Source organism: Zingiber officinale, chromosome 10A (genome assembly GCF_018446385.1).
Source record: "Zingiber officinale cultivar Zhangliang chromosome 10A, Zo_v1.1, whole genome shotgun sequence".
Taxonomy (NCBI): domain Eukaryota; kingdom Viridiplantae; phylum Streptophyta; class Magnoliopsida; order Zingiberales; family Zingiberaceae; genus Zingiber; species Zingiber officinale.
The window spans coordinates 4,672,499-4,698,252 of NC_056004.1; the positions used below are offsets into that span (position 1 = coordinate 4,672,499).

General features: G+C 37.8%; 3 protein-coding genes across 6 annotated transcripts; 1 reads left to right on the forward strand and 2 right to left on the reverse strand.

Annotated features, from left to right (window-relative positions):
- The first annotated feature begins 11,497 nt into the window (after positions 1 to 11,497).
- On the forward strand, positions 11,498 to 14,100 carry LOC122026404 (galactoside 2-alpha-L-fucosyltransferase-like). Its single transcript, XM_042585134.1, has 2 exons — positions 11,498 to 11,956; positions 12,496 to 14,100. The coding sequence occupies exons 1-2, from the start codon at positions 11,725 to 11,727 to the stop codon at positions 13,950 to 13,952; spliced, it is 1,689 nt and encodes a 562-aa protein (XP_042441068.1). The 5' UTR covers positions 11,498 to 11,724; the 3' UTR covers positions 13,953 to 14,100.
- LOC122026402 (protein WEAK CHLOROPLAST MOVEMENT UNDER BLUE LIGHT 1-like) lies at positions 13,079 to 19,141 on the reverse strand. Of its 4 annotated transcripts, none has more exons than XM_042585132.1 (4): positions 18,728 to 19,141; positions 17,036 to 17,150; positions 16,719 to 16,912; positions 14,053 to 16,108 (listed from the first exon to the last, which is right to left on the reverse strand). In XM_042585132.1, exons 2-4 carry the CDS (start codon positions 17,148 to 17,150, stop codon positions 14,291 to 14,293), a joined length of 2,127 nt encoding a protein of 708 aa, XP_042441066.1. In that variant the 5' UTR covers positions 18,728 to 19,141; the 3' UTR covers positions 14,053 to 14,290. The 4 variants fall into 4 exon arrangements, with proteins under 4 accessions (XP_042441064.1, XP_042441066.1, XP_042441067.1 ...); XM_042585133.1 differs by lacking the exon at positions 18,728 to 19,141 and adding an exon at positions 18,232 to 18,311; XM_042585131.1 differs by lacking the exon at positions 18,728 to 19,141 and adding an exon at positions 18,021 to 18,179.
- Positions 19,142 to 21,742: 2,601 nt separating this feature from the next.
- LOC122027220 (sterol carrier protein 2-like) lies at positions 21,743 to 22,901 on the reverse strand. Its single transcript, XM_042586144.1, has 4 exons — positions 22,574 to 22,901; positions 22,417 to 22,477; positions 22,219 to 22,318; positions 21,743 to 22,107 (listed from the first exon to the last, which is right to left on the reverse strand). Exons 1-4 carry the CDS (start codon positions 22,694 to 22,696, stop codon positions 22,026 to 22,028), a joined length of 366 nt encoding a protein of 121 aa, XP_042442078.1. The 5' UTR covers positions 22,697 to 22,901; the 3' UTR covers positions 21,743 to 22,025.
- Positions 22,902 to 25,754: the final 2,853 nt, after the last annotated feature.

Genomic DNA, 25,754 nt, shown 5'->3' on the forward strand with positions numbered 1-25,754 from the left:
CCGAACGATGACCATAAACCCTAGAACACAGGTTTGAGAAGAAAAGAGCTCCCGGATATACTAATCGTCCAGTCAGTTGGACTTGCAGCCTCCTTCGACTAGACTTAAAGGGAAGGTTTATGATGCGATGATGAAAGGGGGCTCCACCAGTGGGTCAGAGTAAAAGAAAAGCGGCGGGCGTGGATGTTAGAGTCTAAGTAGTCAAAGACCCTGGCCTGGGAAACAAACAAATTGAGTCGAGCGACGCGTCTTCTGTCCGGTCGGGCGTGACCACCTGGTTATCCCAAACCATGTCCGAACTGTCTCTCTAGGAAAGCTCGCGAGTAAGGCTAATGGCCAAGTAGCAACTCCCCCGAACCACCACCCCTAAGTGGTGGCACACTCGGTCGAACAAAGGGCAACCCTCCGACAATAGTACAACCGAATGGAAGGGAGGGCAATAGTTCTATGCGTTAGGTCCGAACAGGGACTACCTTATCAAGCAAGGCCGATCTATCGTGTATGGACCTACAGACTTGTTGGTTGCTACTCAGAATACCGTCCTAGTTCCCCTATATAAAAATTTGTACAAGCATAGAACTATCCTAGCTACCCATGTGCTCTACTAAAGTTAAATTTGGATTGCAAACGATGCTTAACATTATTAATCCAAATTTCTCCTTTAGAAGTTAAACTTGAATTGAGAATGAAACTTAACATTCTTACTCCAAGTTCAACCGATGTGATCTTCCTAAGTTAAACCATATTACAAAAGTTATCAAATATCTATTTCAAAGATCGGCTTCCAGGTTAAACATGGCGAGGCACTAGGCCTTCTTGGGTATGCGATCATCCACCACTTCCTAGACAAAATCTCACAAAGAAATCGAATATTTAACTTCTTACAGTAAACTAGGTTTAACTATAGAGACCTCAATAGAAACATATTATCGAAACATAAAATCGAAAAATAAAATCAATAACAAAAACGATAACTAAAACCGATAACCTCTTTTTCAAGATCTATACAAAAGATGAACTAGTTATAATGCGGAAACTAATAACTAGTTATACCTTTTGTAGTTTATAGACTTCTTGATCTTCTAATGTATTCTTCTCCTTCTCTTAGACGTCGTATGGGCGACGATCTTCCAAGACAAAATCCACTCAAGCTTCTTCCAAGGCTTCCAAGATCCGGCCACCAAATAACCTCCAAGGGATGCTAGACAAGAGAGCTTCCTTCTCTTCTTCTTCTCCTTCAAGCTACCGGCCACTAAGAGATCTCCCACAATTGATGCCGCCAGCCTCCAAGAGAGAAAACAAAAGAAGAGAAGAGAAAGAACAAGGGTCGGCCACCAAGGAAGAATAGAGAGGAATAGAATATGTGTTCTTAGGTGAGGCATCCCCTCCATCTCTTTTATATTCCTTGGTCTTGTCAAAAAAGAAAAGTTTTATAACAAAAAATAAAACTTCCTTTTCTCCCATGACATGGCTGGCCACAAGCTTGTGATCCAAGAAAGGAAAGATTTTAAACAAAATTAAAATATCTCTTTTAAAATCCCTTTTGTGGATAGTTATAAAAGGAATATTTTATAAATTAAAATCTCTCTCTTTTAAATCCTTTTATGGATATCTATAAGAGAAAAGATTTAAAATAAAATATGATTACAAAAAGGAAAGTTTTATAACAAAAATTAAAATCTTTCTTTCACATTATAGATAACTACAAATAAGGAAAGATTTCAAATCTATCTTTTATTCCTTTGTAGAAAACTATAAAAGGAAAGATTTTAAAACCATCATAAAAGGAAAGTTTTTAACAAAATAAAAACTCCTTTTATTTCCTTTTGTGACCAATCTAAAAAAGAAAAATTTTATATTAAAATCATCCTTTTAAATCCTTTTTATGGATCTTTATAAAAGGAAAGATTTTACAAAAAATAAAACTTCCTTTTCTTCTTGTGTGTGGCTGACCCCTTGCTTGGACACCAAGCAAGGTTTGGTCGGCCCTAGCTTGGGCTCCAAGCTTAGCATGGTCGGCCCCTTGCTTGGTCTCCAAGCAAGGCTTGGTCGGCCCTAGCTTGGGCCTTAAGAAGCTAGACTTTTGGGTGGATATAACACTTTATATAAGAGGCTTCAATAGGGACATAGAGGAGGAATTGATTTTGATCTCCCGATGAGCTTGAGCTTCCCGTGTTCACCCCGAACACCCAACTTTAGTTCATCAATAATATTTCATTCCACTAAAGAGTTATTATTGTACTACCGCACCAATCTCATATTACAATATGAGCTCCTTCTTATCATGAGTGTGTTAGTCTCTCTGTGTTTAAGATATTGAATGCCTACTAATTAAATGAGTTACTGACAACTCACTTAATTAATATCTAGGTCCAAGAGTAGTACCACTCAACCTTATCGTCATGTCAGACTAAGTCCACCTGCAGGATTTACATGACAATTCTTATGAGCTCCTCAAGGGGACATCATCAACCTAGATTACTATGACACAATTTCATTCTATAATCAACAACACACCATATAAATAATATCATTTCCCAACTTATCGGGCCTATTGATTTAACAAACTAAATCGCACCCCTTGATAAATTAAAGAAATAAATATTGAGTATACGTGTTTGTTATTATATCATGATTAAGAGTACACACTTCCATAATAACAGAGGTTTTGTTCTTTTATATAGTCAGTATAAAAAAAAACTACCTCAAATGGTTCTGCTCAATACACTCATAATGTACTAGTATAATTTTATAGTCAAAATAAACTAATACCAAATTACATTACAACCACTCCAATGGTTTGTCCCATTCCATCTTGGTTGTGAGCTACTATTTATAATTTATAAGGAACTGATAACATGATCTTTTGTGTGTCTCCTCACACCATGTTATCTACAATATAAATTAAATGGACAACTACACTTAGCATAAATGTAGATATTTGACCAATGTGATGTTAGGATCGGTTGAGCTAAGGGGGGGGGGGGGTGAATGACTCACTTCGTTTTATTGATCGACTTGATTTTACGCAGCGGAAATTGGGAATCAATGCTAACTCTTGTATTTACTTGGTATCCACCTCCTCAAGGAGGTGACTAGTCCAAGGATCCACAACACCGTCACCCTTCCACTATCAAACTTCTCATTCTCGGAATTACACCGAAGGTGGAGAAACCTTACAAGATTTACAACTCTCCCTCTCCAAGGTAAAAAGATCACACCCACTACAATGAAGAAGAAAAGAGAGATTACAAACTTGAAGTTCTTCTTCCTTGCAACGTGAGACTTGAAAACGTGGCGAGATGGAGAGCTTGAGCTTCAAACCCTTGAGAAGTCTTGAGCACTTCAGAGATCGATCACGCAAGGGCAATAAAACAGTGTATTTTTCTCGGATGATCTTGTTCCTCTTTCTTCCAGCTTTTTTTAAACATCGTGAAAACTAGCCGTTTCTCACATAGACGTCGCCATGAATTGATTGGGTTTATATTCCAATCGATTCACAAGTATCCGTTGGAAGCCATCGTGTCAAGATCAATGGTGTAGATTAGTTCGTTTGATCTTCAATCGATTGGGGCAGTGCTTGAATCGATTCAAACACACGTTTGTGGAATTGCAGAATCGCAATGCTCTGTGAATTGATCGGTCGATCGATTAAGTAACTTCAATCGATCGGCTGATCAATTCAGGAGGATTCTGTGCTTCGCACAGAAGCTTCCTGAATCGATCTCCCGATCGATTGGTTTACACCAATCGATCGGTTGATCGATCCAGAAGCATTCTGTGTTTCGCGCAGAAACTTCCCGATCGATCGGTCGATCGATTGGTTTCCTTCCAATCGATCGGCTGATCGATTCAGAGGCATTCTGCCTCACAACCGTGTCTAAATCGATTTACCAATCGATTTCTGATAAGTGAGTCAACATGCACCCAACCTTCTGACCTGCAGGAACTTCTCTTGCCCGGAATCCGGTCCTCGACCTTCTTGGACTTCTCTTGCCTTGCATCCGGTCTTCTGACCTGCAAGGACTTTTTCTGTCAAGAATCCAGTCCTCGACTTTCTTGGACTTCTCTTGCCTTACATCCGGTCTTCCGACCTGCAAGGACTTCTCCTGCAAACTCACAATGCATGTTAGATCCAACGTATTAACCTAAACTTAAACAATTGTCAACACATTGAAACTTCCAAGGCATGATTGCACTAACATGTGATTCTTATTTCAAAATAAATGTTTATACAAAAGCTAGACTTTTAGTATACACTCTAACATGACTATCTTATCATATCCTTTTAGGAGTTTGTATCGTTGACAGTAGAACATGTCTAGCAAACAAATCGTACTTTAGAAGCTTCTAGGTTGTCACATCAGAAAATTACATGGCTGCTTAAGGAATGGTCTTAGGGATACTTTTTGATTAGTCTTTTCCTAGGATGCATAGGGAAACATGCCTATACTTTGAGATACGTGCATGAACACTACAGTGATACTATAAAAGGAGGTTTCCATCTATAGGCGAAGGTATGCGCAATTTTGTTTTCTACACGCTCTTGCTACAGTTCTTCATTTTCTACTCACTCGAAACTGACTTGAGCGTCGAAGGACCATCGCCGAGAACCCCTTCCCGACCTAGCACTAACGACTTTGCGTTGTAGTTTTACGTGGAGTTTTCGTTTCATCAAATTTCTAACTATATCCTCAGTTTACCAGTATCTCTGTTTTCAGATAGGATCTATTATTATTATTATTATCATTATTGGTTAGTCCTAGGAAAACGTACCAGTTCCACTATACAAAATTTTTTGTACAAGTGTCGAACCTTTCCTTAAATAACCTATTGTGTTCTTTAGAAGTTAAATTTGGAATCGCAGACGGAACTTAACATCATTGATTCCAAATTTAACTTATCTGTTCTTAATGATTTAGATTTGAATCGCAAGCGGAACTTAACACTATTGATTCAAATCCACCTATGTTATTAATTTCATTAAATATTAATTTTTAAAATTAGCTTCCAGGACTGCATGGCGAGGCACATGACCTTCTTGGATATGGGAGCAACCACCACCGCCTAGACAAAGCCTTTTAAGGAAAGCTAATATTTAATTCCTTAAATAACTCTAGGTTAACCAAAAAGAACAATCGAATCACAAATTCGAAAAAGAAGAAAATACAAATTCGAAAAACTAATTCGAAAAACTAGATCTAATGCCTATTGTGTTTGGAATTCATACAAAAGAAATACAACTAGTATGATGCGGAAATTAATTACTAATTATACATTCCTTTGTAAACTTTAATGACCTCTTGATCTTCTATCGTATTCTTCTTCTTATCTCGGACGTTGTGTGGGCAATGATCTTCCGAGACGAGAACCACCAAGCTCCTTCTCCAAGCTAGATTCGACCACCATTAATTCTCCATGAGAAGTAAAGGTCCGACCACCACCACCAAGCTCCAAGGAATGCTAGAAACGAAGCCTTCTTTCTCTCCTTCTTCTCCTAGCTAGAACCAGTCACCATGGACTTCCCTTAAGTTGATGCCGCCGGCCACAAAGGAGGAAGAGAAAAGAAGGAGAAGAGGAGACCCTAGGGCCGACCACACCAAGGAAGAAAAGAGAGGAAGAAAAGAATAGAGTCGTTAGCCATGAAGGCGCCTCTACCCCCTCTTTTATAATTCTTGGTCTTGACAAATAAGGAAACTTAATTAAAAACTTCCTTAATTCTTTTGCCATGAAAAGGATAATTTTATTTTATTAAAAACCAATTTCCCTTTTCATTATTACATGGTCGGCCACCTAATTCTCCTTCAAGGAAAGTTTTTTATTCACAAGAATAAAAACTCCCTAATTTGTTTCCAGAAATTTATAAATTTTTTTAATAATTTTAATCTCTTCATGATTGGTTAGTAAAAAGAAAATTTTATAAATTAAAATCTTTCTTTTAAACATGTGGATAATTTCGAAAAAGGAAAGTTATCTCTAAAAATTAAAATCTCTTTTCAATCTACAAATAAGGAAAGATATCAAATCTTTTCTTAATCTTTTGTAGAAATTAATAAAAGAGAATATTTAATTTTTAAACTTTATTTTAAATCATGAACATGGTTAAAAAGGAAAGTTTTCTCAAAATTAAAATCTCCTTTCAATTTACAAATAAGGAAAGATTTCAAATCTTTTCTTAATCTTTTGTAGAAAGCTATAAAAGGAAAGATTTAAATTTTAAACTCTTTTTAAAACCATGATATCCACATAAGAAATAATTTTAATAAAAATTAATTTTAATTTTCTAGTGGCCGACCACCTAAGCTTAGGACCCAAGCTTTGGCCGGCCACCAACTTGGCTCATCCACTTGGTCTTGGCCGGCCCTAGCTTGGGTTCCAAGCTATCTTGGCCGACCCCATTAGGATGGGTAAGAAGGTGGGTATGTGGTGGGTATAAATTTCTATATACAAGAGGCTACGATAGGGACCAAGAGGAGGAATTGGTTTTGGTCTCCCGATGAAATTAAGCTTCCTGTGTTCGCCCCGAACACACAACTTAACTTCATCGATAATAATTCATACCACTAAATAATTATTATTGAACTACCGCACCAATCCCAAATTATATTTTTGGGCTCCTTCTTATTATGAGTGTGTTAGTCTCCCTGTGTTTAAGATGTCGAATGTCCACTAATTAAGTGAGTTACTGACAACTCATTTAATTAATATCTTAGTCCAAGAGTAGTACCACTCAACCTTATCATCATGTCGGACTAAGTCCACCTGCAGGGTTTAACATGACAATCTTTATGAGCTCCTCTTGGGGACATTATCAACCTAGATTACTAGGACACAGTTTCCTTCTATAATCAACAAGTCACACTATAAGTAACACCATTTCCCAACTTATCAGACATTTTGATTTATCGAACTAAATCTCACCCTTTGATAAGTCAAAGAAATAAATATTAAATATATGTGCTTGTTATTATATTAGGATTAAGAGCACACACTTCCATAATAACTAAGGTCTAGTTTTTTTATTAAATCAGTATAAAAAGAACTTAACTTAAATGATCCTGCTCAATACACTTAAAGTGTACTAGTGTAATTTATTAGTCAAGATAAACTAATGCCTAATTACACTACGACTATTCCAATGATTTGTTCCTTTCCATCTTAGTCGTGAGCTACTGTTTATAATTTATAAAGAACCGATAACACAATCTTCTGTGTGTGACACCACACACTATGTTATCTACAATATAAATTAATTGAACATCTACATTTGGTATATATAAATGTAGACACTTGATCAATGTGATTCTTATAAATGTTTATACAAAAGCTAGGCTTTTAGTATACACTCCAACAGTCATTATTATTATTATTATTATTATTATTATTATGTTGTTGTTGTTGTTGTTATTATTATTATTATTATTATTATTATTGTTGTTGTTGTTGTTGTTGTTGTTGATTAATATTTCAGACATATCCTCAAATAGTACATAGTTAAATTTTTAATAATTGTTATTTTCATAATTTTAAATTACCAATAGACTAAACATAAATTATAAATTAAAAAAATTCTATTATGTCAAAATTCCTGCATATATGTTAGGTGTATATTCTTGGACGATCTTCATATGTCTGGATACCTGAGAGTGTTCTCGGATGCCCTGATTTACTTTTAAAAATCGGGGTGGCCGGGAAGACTCCCGGGCATTCGGACATGTGAAGGTCATCCGGTATTGTTGGAGTGTATACTGAAAGCCTAAGCTTTGTAAACATTCATTATGAATAAAGAATCACATTTGGTCAAATTGTCTACATTTGTTTGTAGTTGTTCATTTAATTTATATTGTAGATAACATAGTATGTGGTGTCACATGCAGAAGATGATGTTATCAGTACCTTATAAATTATAAACAGTAGCTCACGACTAAAATGGAAAGGAACAAACCATTAGAAGGTCGTAGTGTAATTAGGTATTAGTTTATCTTGACTATATAATTACACTAGTACACTTAGAGTATATTGAGTAGGACCATTAGAGGTCGTTTCTTTTATACTGACTTTGTAAAGGAACAAAGACCTCAGTTATTATGGAAGTGTGTGCTCTTAATCCTAATATAATAACAAGCACATATGTTTGATATTTATTTCTTTAATTTATCAATGGGTGAGATTTAGTTCGATGAATCAATAAACCCGATAAGTTGGAAAATGGTATCACTTATAGTGTGTGTTGTTGATTATAGAAGGAAACTGTGTCCTAGAGATACTAGGTTGATAATGTCCTCAAGAGGAGCTCATAAAGATTGTCATGTTAAACCCTGCAGGTGGACTTAGTCCGACATGATAATAAGGTTGAGTGGTACTACTCTTGGACTTAGATATTAATTAAATGAGTTGTCAGTAACTCACTTAATTAGTGGACATTCGATATCTTAAACACAGGGAGACTAACACACTCATAATAAGAAGGAGCCCAAAAATGTAATTTGGGATTGGTGCGGTAGTTCAATGATAGTTCTCTAGTGGAATGAATTATCATTGATAAAATTAAGTTGTGTGTTCGGGGCGAACACGGGATGCTTAATTTTATCAGGAGACCAAAACCAATTCCTCCTCTCGGTCCCTATCGTAGCATCTTATTTATAGAGTTCTATACCCACCTATACTCACCTTCTATACCCACCCAATAGGGGCCAGCCAAGCTAGCTTGGGAACAAGCTAGGGCCGACCTAGGTATAATATTGGGTGGCCGGCCCTAGCTTGAACCCAAGCTAGTAGGGCCGGCCAAAATAAATTAAAAAGAATTTCAATTTTAATTTTTATTATGTGGAAGAAATAATTTATTAAAGAGGATTTAAATTAAATTATCTCTCTTATAAAATTTACAAAAGATTAAAGAAAGAGATTAGATCTCTTTCCTTATTTGTAGATTGGTGAGATATTTTATTTTCTCTTTAAAAATTATTCACATGTTGTAAAATTAAAATTATGGAAATTTCTTTTTATTAATCATGAAGAGATTTTTTTAAGAGAAAATTTATTTTTAAAATTTCCGGAAACAAATAAGGAAAGTTTTAATTGTTGATTGAAACTTGTCCAATTTGCTTCCCATTGATGTGGCCGGCCATCATTGATTAATTGGGGAAATATTATTTTATTTTTCTCAATTAAATCATGTCAAGGAAATTGAGGAAATTTTATTGTAATTAAATTTCCTAATTTGCCTAGGCCAAGGAATATAAAAGAAGGGGTGAGGGTGCCTTCATGAGACACAACATCTATTATTTCTCTCCCTCTTTTGTTCCTTGGTGTGGCCGGCCATCCTCTCCCTCTCTTCCTCTTGTGGTGGCCAAACCCTTCTCTTCCATTGGAGCTCTTGTGGTGGCCGGATACTACTCGGAGAAGAAGAAGAAGAAGGAGAGAAAGCTAGCATCTCTTGGAGCTTGGTTAGTGTTTTGATTTTCTTCCTTGGTGAAGCTTCCTCTTTGTTGGCCGAACCTAGCTAGGAGGAGAAGAAGGTGATTGGTGGTTTCTCGTCTCGGAAGATCGTTGCCCACACAACGTCCGAGGTTAGAAGAGAATGTAGAAGATCAAGAGGTTTTTCTACAAGGTATAACTAGTAATTTTTCTTTCCGCATCATGCTAGTTATTTATGGAAATAATACCAAATACAAGAGGCTTACGTTCTAGAATTTCGAATATGTTTTTCGAAGTTGTGTTCTTTTATTTTTTCTTTTCCTTGTGATTTGATTGTTCTCTTTGGTTAACCTAAAGTTATTTTAGGAAATTAAATATTATCTTTCTATAAAAGGTTTTGTCTAGTCGGTGGTGGTTGCTCCCATATCCAAGAAGGTCATGTGCCTCGCCACGTCAGTACTGGGAACCAATTATGGAAAATAATATTTAATGGAATTAATAACTTAAGGAGACTTGGGTCGAACGTGTTAAGTTCCGCAGGAGATCCAAGTCAAAACCTAAAAGAACAAATAGATTAAGTTTTGGATCAAACGTGTTAAGTTCCGCAGGCGATCCAAAATTTAATTTAAAAGAACACATGGTAGCTAGGAAAAGGTTCAGACCTTTGTACAAAATTTTTGTACAGTGGAACCTATAGGTTTTCCTAGTAGCAACCAACAGTGTGCACGTATCATCATTGTTCCGTGAAATAATATTGGAATTGAAACGGTAGAATTCATGACGATTACCATGACTGTTCTAACAAACCATGTGAACGAGAGCCAAGAGGTTGAGAGGAGAGGCGGATTGGGTGAGATGTAGGGTTGGAGGAGGGATATGCCTACACTTGAGGGTGATGATGTGCTAAGTGTCCTCCGAGAGGGAGATTGGAGATGTCTTCTGTCGTTCGTCGTTTGATGCTGAAGGTGGAGGAGGAACCGTCATAGCCGGGCCCATGTCCAGCAAATCCACAGGCATCCATTCTTTTAGCACAAAACCCTCATGAAAATTTGCAGTAGAACCTTCCGAGAATGATGAAATGCTAAATCTAGGATTGATCATAGATCAAGTTAGTTCGGTTATTAAGGTAAAAAAACTATCCAACACTATTAGATCAAATAATACAATATTAAGACCCTACATCTGGCCCTATATCTGGCGATTTTTATATATCAAATATCCCGTGGGTTGTCAGTTATTTAGATATCCAACCCTATATCCAATAAATATAAAATATAAATATAAATAAAAAAATAAAATATTTTAAAATGATAATAGATATTACTCATTACACATTGTAGCAGCTACTTGAGAGTAGCTGCTACAATGTGTAGCAGTTTATCGATATTAACTACTACAAGTAGGGATAATCGTGTATCGGATTGATTCGATTATTGAGGTAAAAAATTATCTGATTCTAATAGATTAGATAATGTAATATCAAGATCCTAGATCCAACTTTATATTCAATAAAATTGTTTTTTTAATTCAATATGAATCAATATAAGTGAATTGATCAGTTTAACGGTTTGACTACTCACCCCTATCTAAATCTACCCTCAACATTCCTTACTTGCACAAGACGTGACTTGGCTTCGATTTTGCCATAAATGAGAAATGCGGCTTGTTGTCTTTTTCAATTACTTCTAATTCTAGAATAAATTTCTCGATATATAATTAAACTACAGTTTGAAAAATTCATAAAAGTTAATTTACATAAATAAATAAATTAATTTATATCACTATTTAATATAGCATCATTATGGATAATTTAGTTTCCCCAAGATAGAGTTGAGTTGCTATTAACCTTGTTACAAATGAATAATGATCGTAACGTCAACCATGTGAAACTGTTGGGCGGCCGATTCCTTTTTTTTTCCCTATAATTATGGATAATTTAGTTTTCCAATTAAATATCAATGTCAATTAAAAAATAGATCTGATTGTGTTGTTGACTGGCGGTTTACATTGTGAGTCAGCCCTACTATAAGCGGCACGATAGCCGCCAAAGTCCAGACTGTGCTGCCTTAACACGACGTGCATTCAATCGAGTGGCGAAGTCGAGGAGATCCAGATGCAGACAATTATGATGAACATTGTCACCGAATTGACCACCCCCACCACCGACGGCACCAATGGCATCTCTTCTAATGAACACGCCACCATCATAAGAACTTTGTGCGACTGATTTCGACCTCGATTTTGCACTCCAAGCGGGAGATGAAATTGTGGAGATAGCCAAGTCTTGCTGAAGTAGGGGGCTCTGTAATGGAGATGACGAAGCAGATGGGAATGCCTCCGCCGGCGCTGTCTGAGCCACCTGAACCCAAGGAGCAAGGGAACAATGGAGCAAAGGTGCATGCTTGGTTTGGAGAGACGAAGACGCTGGCGGTGCTCGCTTTGTTCATCTTCCTCCTGCTTCTCACTGTGCTTTCGGGAGCCCATAGAAGATTATCTCTCGATCAGGTGTTCTCGAGGCCAGCAGAGGTCTCGCAAGGAGGTAACTCCTCTGTTCCTGTTTCCAATCCTTTTCACCTGCGTGCGATTTTGATGGGATTTCTTTAACCGCACACTATTTTGCCTAGAAAAGCTTCTGTGTCTTCTTCTTATTACTTGAATCGATGGTTTACATTTTGCTTATAGCATAAATAGCCGGATCATTGCTTCATCACACTTCATCGTTCTCCTTCCACTCCCAGCGGGGTGTGGATGTTCTTCGAAAACCAACAGTACCGGCGGATCTCGTGGATCCTGTGTCGCGTGAGACGCGCGATAAAACGCCATCATCGGATGCCGTCTATACTGTGGGCACGCCTCGGCTTCCTCGCCGTGATTTCTGATCGGCTGTTTCGTGTGGGACACGGTGTCGGTTCGTCACCAGCCCGCTGAATTCGCTCTGTCATCGACGACAAATTTATGATTTTCGCTAGATGGTGGAGATGATGATTTATTTTTGCTGTCGATGTCTCAGAAAGAAACAGAATGATTTGTTTCTGATGATTTTCCTTCTTTAATTTGCTTACTGTGCTAAATGTTCAGTGTCCAACACGAGTTGCACTGCCAATTCTTCCAGTGGGGAACCTCCGGTAGACAAGTCGCTTGGTGGTCTGCTCTCCAGCGCATTCGACGAAGCCTCTTGCCGGAGCCGCTTTGAGGCTGCGCGACTGTGGAAGCCGTCAAACCGCACCCCTTCTCCGTATCTCTTACAGAAGCTACGAAGTTACGAAGCTCTCCACAAAAAGTGTGGCCCAAACACTGAGCTCTACAACAAGAGCACAGAGCAGTTGCTGTCGAACCGCATCATGGGGCCGATGGAGTGCAACTATGTGGTATGGATGCCATCGGATGGCTTAGGCAACAGGATGATTAGCATCGCCTCAGCTTTCCTCTACGCTCTCCTCAATGACAAGGTCCTTTTGTTGTTCCTTTCGGAAGACATGAAGGGTCTCTTCTGCGAGCCATTTCCTGACACGACTTGGGCTCTGCCTTCCGATTTCCCTATCAAGAACATCCGATGGATCTGGAGCTTTGACAAAGATCCAAATCGATTCGGAAGCATGATGAAGAAAAAGTTACTCAGCAATCGCATGAGCATTGCCAATGGTTCATTTTCGCTGCCACCTTATCTCTATCTTCACCTCATACACGATAACGACGACTACGATAAGATGTTCTACTGTGAAGAAGCTCAGCTGCTGCTTCAACATTTCCCCTGGATATTGCTGAGGTCGAATCAATATTTTGTGCCCTCTTTGTTCCTCGTGCCTAAATTTGAGGAGGAATTAAGGTTACTCTTCAATGAGAGGACGGCCGTCTTCCATCTCCTGGGAAGATACCTGTTCCACCCATCCAACTCGGTCTGGGGTTACATAACAAGGTACTACGAAGCATATCTAGCAAATGCAAAGGAAAGGTTAGGGATGCAGATAAGAATTTTTGGAGATGTCGACTTCAACAGCCACTCCAGTTATATAATTGGCTGCGCGCTGACAAGAAAGCTTTTACCCGGCCTTGATACAAAAGGTAGTGCTCTTCCAAACATCACTGGAGCGAAGCCAAAAGCTGTTCTTGTGACGAGTTTGAGCAATGGATACTTCGAGAGGCTGAGAGACATGTACTATGAGCATGCAACGGTGACCGGAGAGGTGATTGGCGTTTATCAACCCAGCCACGAAGAGCGGCAGCACACAGAGAAGCTCAATCACAACATGAAGGCTCTTGCAGAAATTTATCTTTTGAGCTTCAGTGATTCGTTGGTCACCAGTCCATTTTCTACCTTTGGGTATGTGGCACAAGGTCTCGGTGGTACAAGACCGTGGATGCTTGTGAAGCATGATAAGGACAATCTTTGCCTGCAATCCTTGACGATGGAACCCTGCTTTCACTTCCCTCCATCTTTTGAGTGCAAATCGAGAAGGAAAATGAACCTCGGATCAGTAGTTCCATATTTGAGGCACTGCGAAGACTTTCCTCGTGGCATAAAATTGTTTAATTAGACAAGGAAGCATCCCCGAGACCAATTACTACTGCTGCTGCATGATTTATCGATTTAGTGAACAATCTGGTATATTCTTATAGCTTTAAATACTCAGCGCCTGTTTAATTTTGTATTGGAGTTCTTTTTCTCCTACCATAAGCATAAGATTTGAGTACAAAATGCTACAAATTCATGTCTGGTTGCAAGTAAGACACCACGTAGTTGCCATCGAATGAATCTTGTAAGAAAACAGTCATCTATTTCACTATATCAGCTCTCTGTTGATGGCATAATTAACTTTGCCATAATGAGATAAATATAAAATTGAGAGTATTTAGTGCTTTTGAAGATGCTATTTTATGACTTCGGCGTCTGAACCTCCTTTCTGGTTAAAAACGTGACCAATCGAGGTAAAAAGGATCTCCTCCTTTTTGAGTTTCGTAGGGCAATTGTTGTATTTGATTGTGGTATATAGGGTCTTGGACTTCCTGATGAACTTTCATAAGCAGCATCTATTTCACCGATTGCGCCTTCTGGATCAGATAGGCCCATAGCATCATTGCTAACTTTTCTTCGTTGTTCAAGCTCAGCTCTCATTGTTTGCAACTCCTGTTCTGCATCTAGTTTTTCTTCATTGGCCATCTCGGGTTTTCCCACTGCAGCTATTTGGAATATTTTCTTCTTCTTAATCATCTTTTTTGTTTCCTCCAGTTTTACTAAACTCTTTAACTCAGATTCCTTGGCAGCTTTAATTTGTTCAAAAGCAGAAATTACTCTGTTATAAGCAATCTCCTCGGCTTCATAGGTGTTCTTGCTAAGTGTATAGTATTCTTCAATTGGTAGGGTTACTCCATTTGCCGAGTTGTCAGATTCTAAGTTTGCCCGTTCACTTTCTTCCAATGCTTCGAGTGCTGATTTAGCCAACTTCTCGGAAGCTTTGGATGCTTCAATTTCCTTCATAATTGCATTTAGTCTTTTCTCCATCGTGTTAGCTGCAACATTGGCTTGCTCCGCTTCATACTTAGCCTTCTTTAGTTCCTCACGCATCAAATTCGCCACCAATTTAGCGTGATCTGCTTCCTCAGCCGCTTGTTGCAGTGCCCTGGGTAGGTCCACCATCTTTTCTCTGGAATCCTCATCTTTGTTCATAATTAGCTCCAGCTCAGCATGAACCCTGTTAAGTTCAGCTTCAAGTGATGAGACTGAAATGGATGAAAGATTTTCCCTCTGTTTCATAGTGGCCAAGGTTGTTTTCTCCATTTCCAGATCATTCTCTAGTGAAGAAACAGCGAGTTTTAAACAATTGACTTCATTCTTAGCATTTTCAATATGGGATCTTACTTCCTCGAGCTCTTTAGTAGTTGAGGCTAATGCTTCTTGAGTGTTTGTTTCTGTCTCTTGTAGATTTCCTTCCCAACAAGCTGACATCTGTTCTTGAGTGGTTTTGGTTCCCAGGTTCCTTTGTCCTTCTTGGTACGAAGATAATTCATCTTTTAGACTGACAAATAATGTAGAAGCTCTGTCCAGTTTTGATTCAAGATCCTGTGTCAACAGGAGTTTCTCGTTAAGGTGTTGTAATTCTCCTACAGCTTGCTTCAGCTGTTTTTCCCAGTTTAATCTATCTTGATCTAAGGCCAAGGCTGCAGCAATTCTTTGTTCTTCTGCTTCAAGATGCGCAGAATGAGCAGACTCAAGATATTTCTTAATCATGATAAGTTCGAGGGTCAGGTCCTCAACAGCCTTCTCGATTTCCCTCGATGCAGAAACAGAATCATCAGCTTTCGTTACTATGATGTCCCTCTCCTGAACTAATGAATCATATTCTCTTTTTGTGGAGTGAAGCTCTTCTTTTACCAATTTCAACTCTGCAACTGCACTGGCACATCTTTCCTTGGAGGCCTCTAGGTGTGTCTTGGCAACCACACTTGCACTGTTTGCAATTCCTTGCTCCATTTCTTTCAGTTGTAGATCAACAAGTTCGGAGTCTTGTTTGGCTTCTGCCTCCTGAGTTTCTGCTTTCTCCAAACCTAGAGTAAGCTCTTCCACGAGTCTTTTAGCAGAGTCTAACTCCTTTAGCACCTCTTCTTTAAATGCTTCTGCAACTTCACATTGTGCTTTGTATACTGGGATTTTTTCATGTACTTTCTTAAGTTCAAGTTGGGCATGCTTGCGCTTCTGCACACAAACAATATATATATTCGTTACCTATGTATTAATAGAATCCGCCAACAAAATAATAGAGGGAAAACGTGGTAAGATAAAACCAAATATTGCATCTCAAAGCCACAGAATTTTTGAAATTTGTACAATAATAAACTAGTGTAGAACCAACTGCAGAACCCAAAAGTAGAGGCTTATCGTATTAGTGTAGAATAATACGCTTAATATTACTAGCGATGGTCAATGATTTCAGTTTGAGCATCAGAAGAAAATAGTAAGAGGAAATAGATGATCAAGCTTTCTGATCCATGTTTGACTAGAGATCTAAAACATATTGTGTTTCTAGCTACAAAATTCAAAATACACCACAACCACAGCATTAGGCTAAGTAGACCGTACATATAGAAAAAAGAAGAAACATTAATCACTGAAAATATCATACAGCAAACGATTCTATTAATCTACCTCTAGCCTGTAAGCTACTGTTGTCAGTATGACCTGTTACTTGTGGGCAAATCACAAGCATTCCAGTATCATCTTTAGAATCACAAATGAAAAAGTTTACTTGGAGTCAAGATAAAAGAAACAGTAGGATTAGGATAGCTAAAATGATAATCGAACTGACCTCTATAATCAGTTCCTTTTGAGCTTTCCAATCAACAGTCCCTCCAAATTTGGATACAGCCTGTTTAACAGACTCAAAAGGTGTTGCAGTATCAATGAAGCTTCTTTTCATATCATCTTCCTTTAAATTCTTTAATACTCCATCACTGGGTTTTGGCACCTCAACTCCTTTTAGTTCATCAAGAGGAAGAATTTCTGAAACATTATGAGATTCTGATGAAATGTCCTCTTTCTCATCAAGTTTTATTCCTTTTAGGTGTAGATTATTCGTAATAGATGAAGTTTTCTCATTCTTTCCTAATATTACATGTTGATTACCATTATCTTGCTGGCCCATGACGAAGAGTGAAATGTCTTCTGGACTACAACCTTCCATTGAGAAAAATGAATTAGCAGGATATGTCCTTTCTTCAATGAACTTTGATTCCTCCATCTGAGGAAAATTTGAGTATCCATTTAATAATTTCTTTGTAAGAAAAGATAAGAGCAAGCATATAATTGAACGTCGTAACAAATAAATTGAAACACAATTAATTGAGGTTGCACCTTGTTTCATTTGAATGTAATCATGATCATTTATAATGTTCAGAAGAGATATTGGATGCTTGCTAAAATTTGCAATACCTACTATAAGTTAATCCACAATGTCATAATAACATAAAGCCTGACAAGGCATAATTTAACTAGGGAACCATGAACTAGGAGTAGTAATCTAATCATACATAATCTGATGTCATCGTTTCATAGGAAATCAAGAGTTTTATCACATTTCCAACATTTTGGCATATGTTCATCCATCAATCTGATTTAACCTCATCGGATTATGAACTTCAAACCAGATTAAACGTTCTACTACATGATAGAGAATATAGTGCTTCACTATATACTGGATTAGGAACCTTATGGTTTGTGAAAAATTATTATAGCCAAAGATAAAGTAGCAAATATCTACATTATGAACATCAACTAAACACAGAATTAAAGAAGAACGGAGATTGAGGGGCAAACCTGATTATATGAGCATTTACTAATTAATAGGGTTTGAGATATGACAGCTGAAACTAATTCAGAATAGCTGAGTATAGAGTCCTTAGGAGAGGAAAAACCATGAGCCATCGTCGAAGCTCAAAAAAAAAAAAAGTGGGAGTATTTCTGGTTCATTATTCATAATCATCAACAATTTCATATGTACAAAAACAAGCAAAACAATGCATAACTCCAAGTTTAGACAGGTAATTCAAAGAAGAAAATGAGAAGAAAAAGGCAACCACATGAAGAAGATCCTCATGCAATTATTCACTACCAGAAAGACTAAATAGCTTTACAGAAAATTCTTCTACGAATATAGTTGCAGCCCCGACATTGTGTAACTACAGATAGGATGCGGGAGAATACATATCAACATAAAGACGAAATATAAATTTGAAAATTAAAGGCTTGCTTGAGTTTTCTTTTGCGCCACAATTTCCAATCAGGAATTTTGAGATCACAAATAAGCTAAGTGGTTGCCATACGAGACAAATGGCATACAAGGTGACAAGTCGTCCCCTGCCCAATCCGTTCCAAATCCTCTCTGTACTCTCCTGGCCATGAATACTTTATCGTTTTCTTAGGCCTACAAAAAAAAATCTGCTGAAAAATTTGATGATTTCTTTGTTCTTGATAGCGGAAACACCTCAATAAATAAATAAATAAATAAACAATGTAAAGTTATGGTTCACAGAAGAAAAATGAGATATTTATGTTTGTAGTACGCGTGGAAAATGAAATGCTTGGCGTTACCTTCGGTTTTTGTCCTGTTTTATTATATTGTGCGATGAAAATGCAAATGCATAAGGACGATGCTCAGAGCATCGTCACAACACTTATTTCGTGGTTTTATACCTTTTAAATCAGGGCATAAAACATTTCTTCTAAAACATTTGTTCCTGGTTTTATTCCTTGTTGGATGAAATCATCATAGACTTTGTTACATCTATAATTAATAGATAAAATTGGTAAAGGAGGCACCTTTAGATCCGTGTGTTCAACCAGTTGGTTGCCTGACCCATCCGCTACGATCAGCCACCCTTTTCTTCTCGACTGATTCGGCTCTTGAAGCTGTAGAATGCCATCGCTGATCTAGGACCACATCAAGCTTCAGGAGATGGAGTAGCCGAAGGCAGTAAATATCTCGGGTGCGAGAATGCGCGTCCTTGGTGCGGCCACCGCGAGGCACCCATGATTAGGGGCCATGGATGACGACTAGATAGCGCGAGGGTTTCGGGAGGAGGCAGTAAACGACGATAGAGACGGTATAGGAGCCGAGATGAGAGACGGAAGGACACAGTGTTGCTCGGTGCTTGCATTGCTGTAGGAATTATTGTCGATCACGCGGCGGCGGCGGCGGCGGCGTCGAGAAGATGCACTAGTGGTTGTGCGAAAGAAGAGCAAATAGTTCGCTTGATTAAGATATTATAACATTATTTTTCTTTTCGAGATTGTTTAATGCTACTAATTTAGTGTGTGTCAATCTTGCAAATGTTGTCAAAGTGATTTTTTTTTTTTTTTTGAAATGTCATCATTAACTTTAGGGATTTTAACAATCTACTATAAGCTTTCCACTTTTAAGTTTTAATAAACATATCACAGGCTTTTCACTCTATAACAGATTTATCAATTCGGATTTACTCAATTTTATAAACTCTTTTCTCCAGAGGTTAATTAAACTTTCAAATGACTGATGAATTATGATTCTCCAGCAAATACTCAAAACTTATCATAAAGTTGAAATAGAACGCTCAGATGACTTGAATACGAATGAAAACTTACACGAGGCTTTGCAATGATTTTGACTTATGATATATAAAAATTACAATTAAGAACCTTTGGCACCTTAAAATCCAACGGTTTGCAATGATATAAAAACTACAATTAAGAACATTTGCAATGATTTTGACTTAATTGATATTATTCTAACAAAAAAAACAATTGCGATAATTTCCGCAGACCAGATGGTTATGCATCACTGATTACATGATTGAGGTCCAAACCAATCATGCACAACAAAGATAAATTCTGTGTCAAACAAGTTGGGCAAATTAAATGAACAGGACAATACTAAGGAGTTGGTTAGTTTGACAAGATGAGTTGATCCCATGGGATAATCAAGTGGGGCTATAGTTGGGTCGACTGACTGAACTGACCTGGCCTTGCAGGTTGGACGATCCAGGCAAACTAAAGAGTTGATAAGGCGAGGCAAGACAATCAAGCTGAGGGTACAAGGCAACTAGAACAGGTAAAGTAGATCGAATGAGTAAGATGAATTGAGCATGTTAGATATGAGATCTACAAGTCTACTGGAAAGCTGAACGGATCATGTTAAGTCGTCGACCCAGTGAAGTGAGTGGATCAGACATTTGGATGAGCCAGCCAAAGTAGATGGTTGAAACATTCAACAAATTATATCTGTACAAATTCAATACTTGTTCAATTTCTGGACAGCTCATCGAGCTGAAACATCTAATTGGATCTAAGAAACAATGAAATTGAGGTGGATAGCTCGGAACTTGCCAATAGCATTTAAAAAAAGAAAAGAAAAAAAGGCCTAAAGTGTAGCCTACTTTATAATGTTCGTTCATGGAGGAAAAAAGAAACTGATACGATGATTAGGCGGGGCCTCACTCTACTCTCACGGTGGAAGTCAAAGTTAAGATGATCAACGAGTGGATGTTGTTGGCCGGTCGGATGAGTTATGCACCGATTGGGGGTTGAGCACCAGCCCATCGTCTTGGGCTCAATGAGTAATCAAACCGACGCTCAAGAGACGTGCAGAAACCGAGCCGAGCAGCTCCCCGCTCAGCCTAACAGCAGATTCGACATCAGCTGAGCACGCAGACAGTGAGCTACTCGCCGAGCATGTGGACAGTGGGTTTCAGGCCGAGCGGCTATCCCGCTCGGCCCGACAGCAGGCGACAGTGGGACAGTGGACTTTCAGCCGAGCGGCTCTCCCGCTCAGCGCCACAGTGGACTTCAACCGAACGGCTATCCCGCTCGGCGTGATAGCAGACACCACAGGGATAGCAGAATTCCGGTCGAACGACCATTCTACTCGGCCAAGCAACAGATACAGCGGAATATCCTTCGACATCATTTTGAAAGCTAGTGCCGCTGACAGGCGACATGGTCAAACAAAAGATTGTACGACAGAAACTTCCACTGTCACTTCAAAGATATGCTCGACTCGTTAAGGTACTATATCAGGGACACTTTACGGGCACGCCCTTTCAAGGAAAGCTTTGAGATGCGTGCTAGCCTAAGGGAGCGTGCACACGCGCTTCCAGGGCTCTATATAAAGGGGGTCCAAGCATCGGCGGAGGTATATTTTTCTCGCGATTTTTACTGTTGCGCTACAGTTCTCTTTGCTTTTTCTTGCTTCGCCAGAGACTGACTTGAACGTCGAAGGGTCATCGTCGGGGACCCCTTCCCTAGCTCAGCATTGACGCTGCTTGTGTTACAGGTGGGAGCGGAATCCATCGGAGGTCAGCAGGAGCGCCACGTCCCCAACATCCGTCTCTTCGACTTTCGGACAGAATCAGAAACCAAGAGGAAAAATCATGATTTGAATTCAATTTACAAAGAAGAAGCCTCGCAAATCCAATAAACAAACAGAAAATCAATGAAGGCCCTCCTGAATGATGAATGGGATCAATCTGAGGTCATTAGTCATATGCAGTAGCTCTCAAATGATGAATGGAGCCATCACCTCAAGATAAACATGTAGAAATGTAGAAGCCAAATATCCTTAAAGGGCAATCTCTAACATGTGAGTGTTATACCAGTGTAAACCTCAAACATTTATAATGATAACAACATTTAACCATCAGTAATTAATGACTTTCACTGTTCTTATCTAGGCAAGAATGTGCATATCACTTCCAATCCATCACCTACCAATCAAATTCACATCTACCTTTGGCAATAAGAATTAGAATCAACAACTAACACAAGCAACTGTAACCAATTTCCAAAGGAAAGAATCTTTGCTAGTAGAAAGACATGAATTCCAAAGAATCTAATGTCAAATAATAATATGTTTGAAGAAACCATACTCTACTAGACTTCTAATCTGAATGGTTATATTCAAGTTTTTTGAGAAGGGAATTTGTTGAAAATATGAATACCGATTGCATTGTTTTCCTTTTTGCTCTACGTAAGTTGAAGGGAACTCCTGAACATGTATACTATATCTCTGTAACAAAGACGCCAGGTACTGAGACAATTTTATTACTACTGTAGAGAAAAGGTAAACAAACATTTAGTTCAAACTTCAAAGTTTCGAAGGCTTTGGGAAGATTTCTGGCGTGAACTTCTGGGCTGCACTTATACTGCCCTTGATCTTCATAGCTCCCCTGCACATCAAAATAATACGAATACAAAATCAATGAGCAGACACAATTTCAAAATCGTTTTGTTAACGGAGAAAAGCTCTAAGGAAAAAAAAATAGGCATCCTCATTCCACCTTATAAATGCCATTTGAGGGTTCATCTTCCCTGTTGCAATAGAGAGGAAATCCTTATCCGTGAACGAAAAGGTAGCATCTGGTTTCCCCTCGTAGGGGCCTAAAACAGATCATTTTCATATTCATCAATTCCCTTGCATCGAGACACAGATCAAAGCGATCAATGCGTAAATAGAAGGAAAAGGGCAAAGGCGAGACCTTTGGTAACTTTTCCTTCCTTGAGATCGACGACGAAGATCTCCTCATCCACCCCAATCTTCTGCAGATCCAAAAAAAAAAAACAGAAGAGAACAAAACCTAGGGTTACGATTTACATAAAGGAGGGGGGAGAGCGTGGGCACGATAAAGGAGGAACCTTTGGTGCGATGTTGAGCTGATAGACAAGACCGATCTTCTTAGTGATTTCCTTGCCGGCATCGGTGGAGAGGTGGAGCTTCATCTGGCCGAGAAGGTCAGCGGATTTGAGCGAGCTATCCATAGCCTCCTTCAGCAGTTGCTGCCTCCTTCCGCTGTTTGAAAAGAGCTCTAGGGGGATGCTTTGCTGCTTGAGTGTGCGTGGAGAAATGTATAATGGGAATGGGGTGAGGAAATCGCAGAGAAGGCGGCGCGATTGAGAACGAGACAAATCGAGATGAAATTCAATGAAAATAAGTTGGATTTCCAAAAGAGGAAAGAGGCGATTCGCGCATATCGAGGGGTTCATTAAAAGGTAAAGAAGATTAGATTAGTTATCCACAATTAGACTTATCACGATTGAAATCGACGGTTCGACAGTTTATAATTGACGGTTCAACAGTTTAGAACCGTCGGTTCGACGATTCCAAATAGGTCGATCCTTAACCTTACAGTTCAAGACGATTACGATTCACGGTTCGATTCATGATTTATCATGGTTCGTCATGATTTAAGATTATTATGTTAAAAAATTAAAAATTAAAAATTAAAAATTAAATATTACAAATTACAAATTACAAATTAAAATTTATTGGAAAAAAGGGTTTGTACTTATTAAGTTGCCTACATATCCCTTTAGGGGAATCAAAGCCCACATAGTTCTTTTACATTTTTATCCTTTTATATTTTCACTCACTTCCATTTCCTGTTCATGTTGTATTTGTTCCTTCAGTATCAAAATCTTCAACTTTGTCATCTGAAAGTTGCATCCTTGGATTGTTTTCTCCGCTCTGGTCTAATCGTCCAGTAATGCTTGGACTTCCAATGAGTCGGGAGATAAAGTTGATCGTCGTTCATCTAATATGTTGCTGTCGGCACTGAATGTCTGCTCCACAGCAATAGTTGACACTAGACAAGCTAATATTTCTTTGGCGATCACGGAGAGAACGAGAAAGCTTTGAGCCTTTTATGACCACCACTTTAAGATATCGAAATTTTTGCTATCTACTTCATTAAAATCAAAAGAAGTCGTAAAATAATTCTCAATTTCCTGTGTGAAACTTGAGAATCCTCGTGGACGTTTTGTCCATTCTTTTAATAAGAGTTATGTTTTTATAAGTTTTAAATTACTACTAGTAGTTTGTTGTATTTCAGAAATATTAATTTATGTTCCATATTTTGCATAATATTGATTATAAATATCATATAAATAAATTCTAACATTATATATAATATTAACTGGATCAGGGGAGAAAAATCTTTAATTGGAATTAAAGCGTCATAATATAAAGTTAACATTTCTGGTAAAACTTCTAATTTAAATTTAGGATCTAAAGCGAATGCAATTAAATAAATTTCAGGAATTAAATAAAAATATTTTTTTCCATTTAGTTTTCATAGCTAAAATGCAAGGAGATAAAAATTCATTATTAATATGTTCATTTAAAACTAATACTATATTAGAAAATTTTTCTAAAATTAATTGAGCAGTGGGGTAATAAACACCGGAAAGTTATTCGATTGTATCATTAAATACTTTTAAAATTTCATAAATACTACTACAAATATTTCATTGTTGTGAAAATAAATATATATTAGTATTAGTATTTTATGCAAAAGATGAACATAATAATTCTTTATATTGAAATGAATCTTGTAATAATTGGTATGTTGAATTCCAACGTGTAGGTACATCACGTGAAAATTTTTTAGGTCTCATTCCATTAATTTTACAAAACCTACCCTATTGTTTCATTATAGATGGATGAGACCATCAATAAAAAATTGCAATTCTAATTGGTTTAATATAACTTTCTAAAATTTTTAAATCATCTTGAACACATAAATTTAAAACATGGCATACACAACGAATATGAAAAAATAAACCGTCAATAATAGGTTGACAAACAAATTTTAGATCATCTATACAAGCGGTATTGGAACTAGCATTATCAAATGATATTGAAAATATTTTATAAGTTAAGCTATATTCTTCTAAAATTAAACATAATAATTGTGCGATATTATGAGCATTATCTGATTCATCAAAAATTTTATAAGCTAACAATCTTTTTTGGAGGTTCTAAGAGTTATCGATCCAATGGCAAGTCACACTCATATACGAATGTGTTTGCCAATGATCACTCCAAATATCGGAACATAAAGAAACTTTATTATCTAATTTACTAAATTCATCAATTAAATTCTTTTTTTTCCTTGTTTTACTAATTTTTTAATTGTACGAGTAAGTGTAGTCCTAGGAACACGTTTAGCTCATGGATTAAGAGATTCTTTACAAAAATCTTCAAATGTGCATTTAGATCCAAAACTAAAAGAAATATATTCTACGGAAACAAATTTAGCTAATGATTCTCTTAATTTATTATCCGAATATAAAAATAAACTGCAATCGGTACTACCGCTAGTTGAAGAAAATCTTGATAATTATGTTTGAGAAAGGTCAAGTCCATATTCCGTCAGGTGCTTCGTTTCTACATGTCATTTCAATGACCCATAGCCACCACCGGCTTGGAATTTGTAGGAAGCATTGCAGTGCTTACATTTTGCACGTATTTCTCCCGATGGAGAGTAATCATCTCAAAATGTTTAGTGAAAATAGAAGACTTTAGAGGAGGAAGTTCTCGAACCTTAGAAGTAATTGCATCGGTACTTCCTTGTGTTTCAAGTGTCAGATTCGAAAGATGCTCGATCTCATTATCGGTGGATTGAATGTTGGGGTTCTCCTCCCGCAGATTCATTATTTTCTTTCTCTTCCGAGCTTGAGATGATGCACCTCCGCGGCCTTCTTCCATTGTAATTAAAAATTGGAAACGAAAACGTGTAGAGAATATGAAATTGAGATTAAGAGTTAGAGTAGAGAAGATGTGTGTGAAAATGATGAAATGAGTTCTCTATTTATTGAGTTTTGATAGTAACGGATACTAAATCATAGTCATTGATCAAGAAACGATCAAATGATTCTAACCGTTGAAAAAAATACCCAAACCCCACCGCCGGTTAACCGGCGGTTCAAGCCGTTACAAAAAAAAAATTGTGGTTGAACCGGCGAGCTGAACCGTCGGTTAACTAGCGGTTCGGCGGTTTTACAGCAACTGAATCGGAACCGGCCCGACAACTTGCCG